The sequence below is a fragment of the Ischnura elegans genome, chromosome 2 (genome assembly GCF_921293095.1).
Source record: "Ischnura elegans chromosome 2, ioIscEleg1.1, whole genome shotgun sequence".
NCBI classification, from domain to species: domain Eukaryota; kingdom Metazoa; phylum Arthropoda; class Insecta; order Odonata; family Coenagrionidae; genus Ischnura; species Ischnura elegans.
Genome location: NC_060247.1, coordinates 21,717,393 through 21,720,743, shown reverse-complemented (window position 1 = coordinate 21,720,743; position 3,351 = coordinate 21,717,393). Strand labels below are relative to the sequence as shown.

General features: G+C 36.4%; 1 protein-coding gene across 1 annotated transcript; it reads right to left on the bottom strand.

Annotated features, from left to right (window-relative positions):
* Positions 1-231: 231 nt before the first annotated feature.
* LOC124173980 (piggyBac transposable element-derived protein 4-like) lies at positions 232-2,746 on the bottom strand. The gene is made up of 2 exons (XM_046553143.1): positions 1,654-2,746; positions 232-271 (listed from the first exon to the last, which is right to left on the bottom strand). The coding sequence occupies exons 1-2, from the start codon at positions 2,673-2,675 to the stop codon at positions 232-234; spliced, it is 1,062 nt and encodes a 353-aa protein (XP_046409099.1). The 5' UTR covers positions 2,676-2,746.
* Positions 2,747-3,351: the final 605 nt, after the last annotated feature.

The window sequence follows — 3,351 nt, the reverse complement described above, 5'->3', positions numbered from 1 at the left end:
AAAACATAATTATGCTGAAATACTGTAGCATTATGTAAATAACTTACAGTTCTATGAAGACCCAACAGGATCGTTCACACTTATCCATAATGGCTATTTAATAAAATATTTCTTTAGGCCAACGAGAAAGATAAGTTACGACGAAAACAAGTACCATTCAATTTTTTCATAACTTGAAAATGAAAAAAATTCTAATAAAACCGCTTACTTTTTATGAGTTAGTAACGCCAATTAATATTCCAGTCCATTGAGTCGTTCAGAGAAACCCAACCTTTAGCGTAAATAATCGCACATTAGATTGTTTATGACAACGCACCACGAGAGACCCATGCGCGAGGCCGAGAAGTAGCGGAGAAGCGGTGAGCTGTTCTTCAAAAGTCAGTTACGTCATGGAATTCTCAGCGAAAGCGTTAAGCGCGTCCAATTTTTGCTACGAATAGCACGAAAAATAGGCAATGGGTGGGAAAATACGGGTCCTATTTATTTATGAAACTCTTTCGCAATCAGCAAAAAAATAGCGAACGAGCCCATTCCAGTTATTTCGAAGGTTATATAGACATCAATGAAGCAAGTGAGAAAATTGTGATATTTTTACGATGGCACACATAAGTAATAAAATCGCGGATTATACTACAAGCTATGTGATTATTACTACGCACATAATTTTAAAGGTAACTTACTGCTTGTGCCTGATGTAGTCTTTAAAATGGACGTTGTTACACTTTAAACAATTCCATGTTATTTTGAACCGTTTGTGTTTAAGCCGAGCTAATAAACTTAAACGTTAGGCTTGTGGTTCATTTTCAATTAAAGTGAATAAAGGATATCCTTAAAATACTATGGGATACAGCCCAAAGTTATGTTTTTATGAGAAGAAGCCATATGTTAATGGAGGCTTCTGCGGAGTGGTGCTTAAAAAAAGTTGCAACCGACTCTTCAAAACTGAAGACGTCTGCTGCAACGCCAAAAAATCTGTAGTTACGGAGATGAATTCACGTAGAGGACAACCCGGAAGTCAAGCTGCGCCTACGAGAACAAGCCATGCTTACATAAAATATCTACCACCCACCGCTGAATGACATGCTTATTATCTCCGATGCAATATAACAAATATTACTGCGTACGATATTTTTTTCATTTGGTAACGACAAATATTTTTATTTACATTGAGAAAACGATAAAGGAGATGCCATTAACCCTTCCGCACTCGCGTCAAATTTTGGGACAAATATGCTCGCGTGGCGTCTGCTAGACGCCAATAGTGTACATTATAATATAATAGTTAATATTAAAATTAAATGCAACACACTACTTTTATGTTATTTATTTGCTCCTTTACAAGTTATAACATTGTAAATACAATAGTTTTTAACTTATTTAAGACATTTTAACCATCTTTTAGTAACTAAGCACATTTTTGATACATTGCTCTCAATTAAACCACATCACAGCAACAATTACATATTTTTATCCTTGCAAACAATACAAACGTATTCAGAATGCTCTAAACATATATAATGATCACAGGAAATGCACCTATATTTTGTCATTCGATTTTTTTTTCTGTCGCAAATGTAACATCTCTTTCTAGAATTCTCTTTTTTCTCCTTCGTTTTTTCCTCCGATTTCCTACGAATACTTTTGGAACTGCAAGTACTTGACTCATTATGTTCAGTTTCTTTGTCTTTCTCACTAATGGCTAAAGTTCTTTTTCTCAATTCCCTCGGTAAATTTACCACGTGACTACGTTTTTGCAGGTGCTCTTTAGTTAGTTCTTGCGCAAGGACTTTGATAAAATGCCTTCTTTTCAAAATTGCATGAGAACTCTCTTTGTTGTTTACAAGGTAAATAACCTGAGCATTTATTGCTGCCACATTGAGCATGGTATAAAATATAGTCATCGGCCACCTTTTGGTGTTTCTTGCTACTGAGTAAGTCGCGCATAATTTATCAACTACATCAACGCCAGATTTAGTTGCATTGTAAAATGTCACGATCTCTGGCTTATTCGAATTCCCTGTTGTTTCATCGATTGTGGAATCATGATGCATTGAAGATATTAAAATTACATTTTTTCGTGGCTTTGGTATGTATGATACCAATGTGCAATGCCTATCAAATCCAAAACGAGTTGTAAATGGTTCTCGACCGACAGGGGATGTAAAACTGGGTGGAAGCTGCCGTTTATTCTTCCTTACTGTTCCTACATACGTAAGGTTAGCTTTGAGTAGGTCTAAAACTAGCTCATAACTGGTAAACCAATTATCGGCGGTTATATTGCGACCACTGTGAGCAATCGGTCTAACCAACCTTTTTACAACATCATTGGCACTGTTACTAACGTAAAATGGGCCTTCCGGCTGCTTCCCAACGTATACTTCTAAGTTCCCTGTGTAAAATGTTTTAGAATCTGCTAGAGAAAATATCTTAATTCCATATTTTCCTGGTTTACTCGGGATGTATTGCCTAAATGCACATCTTCCTCTGAATTTTGATAGCATTTCATCAATAGTTACGTATTCTCCCAAAGAATAACTTTCACGGCAATTTTGAACAAATATATCAAAAACCTCTCTAACAGGTGCAAGCTTATCTAATAGCTTCCTATCGCTTCTAGTTGCTTTGTCATCAAACCGAAGGCTTTGTAAAATAAAGTGGAAGCGCTTACGAGACATCACCAATCGAAAAAATTCAACACCAGTTCCATCTGTAGACCACAAATCACTTGTATTTAGCTTACTATTTCTAAGGAAACCTGCCATATACAGTAATCCAAAGAAAGCTTTCAGTTCACTCAAATCGGTAAATTTACAATCTCTTTCCCTATCGTAACGATCTTTTTGGGATTCAATGAATTTATTAGTGTTTTCCAAAATAATAGCAAGCAGACTGTCGGTAAAAAAACATCTCCAACACTCGAGTACAGTCTTAGCGGTTGTAGCACTTTCTTTCACACGTGAATTCAGGTTTACAATATTATGACGACGAGTCCTTACAGTCACCACTGGTATTTGCAAAGCCCACTTCGTAGTTTTGTCTTTCCCAAAAACAAATTCTTTACCTGATTCTTCATCCTCTCGGTCACTTTCTTCCTCACTAGTAATTTCTTGCTCCGTATCCGTGTTTTGCAATTGTTCCTTCAAGGAATCTTCTTCACCTTCGCTCTCATCATCTACTGCAGACAATTCTGAATCTGATGATTCCATCAGAAGACGCTGCAGATAGCTACGATCTTCCTCACGCATTAGGTTTAGCTGTTTTTTTCTCTCCATCTAAGGGACGTAAGTAAATCCAGAAGAGATACATCATAATAGGGAACAACCATCTACAGCGTGATTAATTTCATAAATG

Excerpts from the sequence above, each read along its gene's own strand:
- LOC124173980 (XM_046553143.1), bottom strand. The coding sequence starts at position 2,675 with ATGTCTCGTAAGCGCTTCCACTTTATTTTACAAAGCCTTCGGTTTGAT. Across the intron at positions 272-1,653 it reads GAACATAATGAGTCAAGTAC|GTTGGGTTTCTCTGAACGAC; the intron begins TTGCAGTTCCAA and ends TTTACGCTAAAG.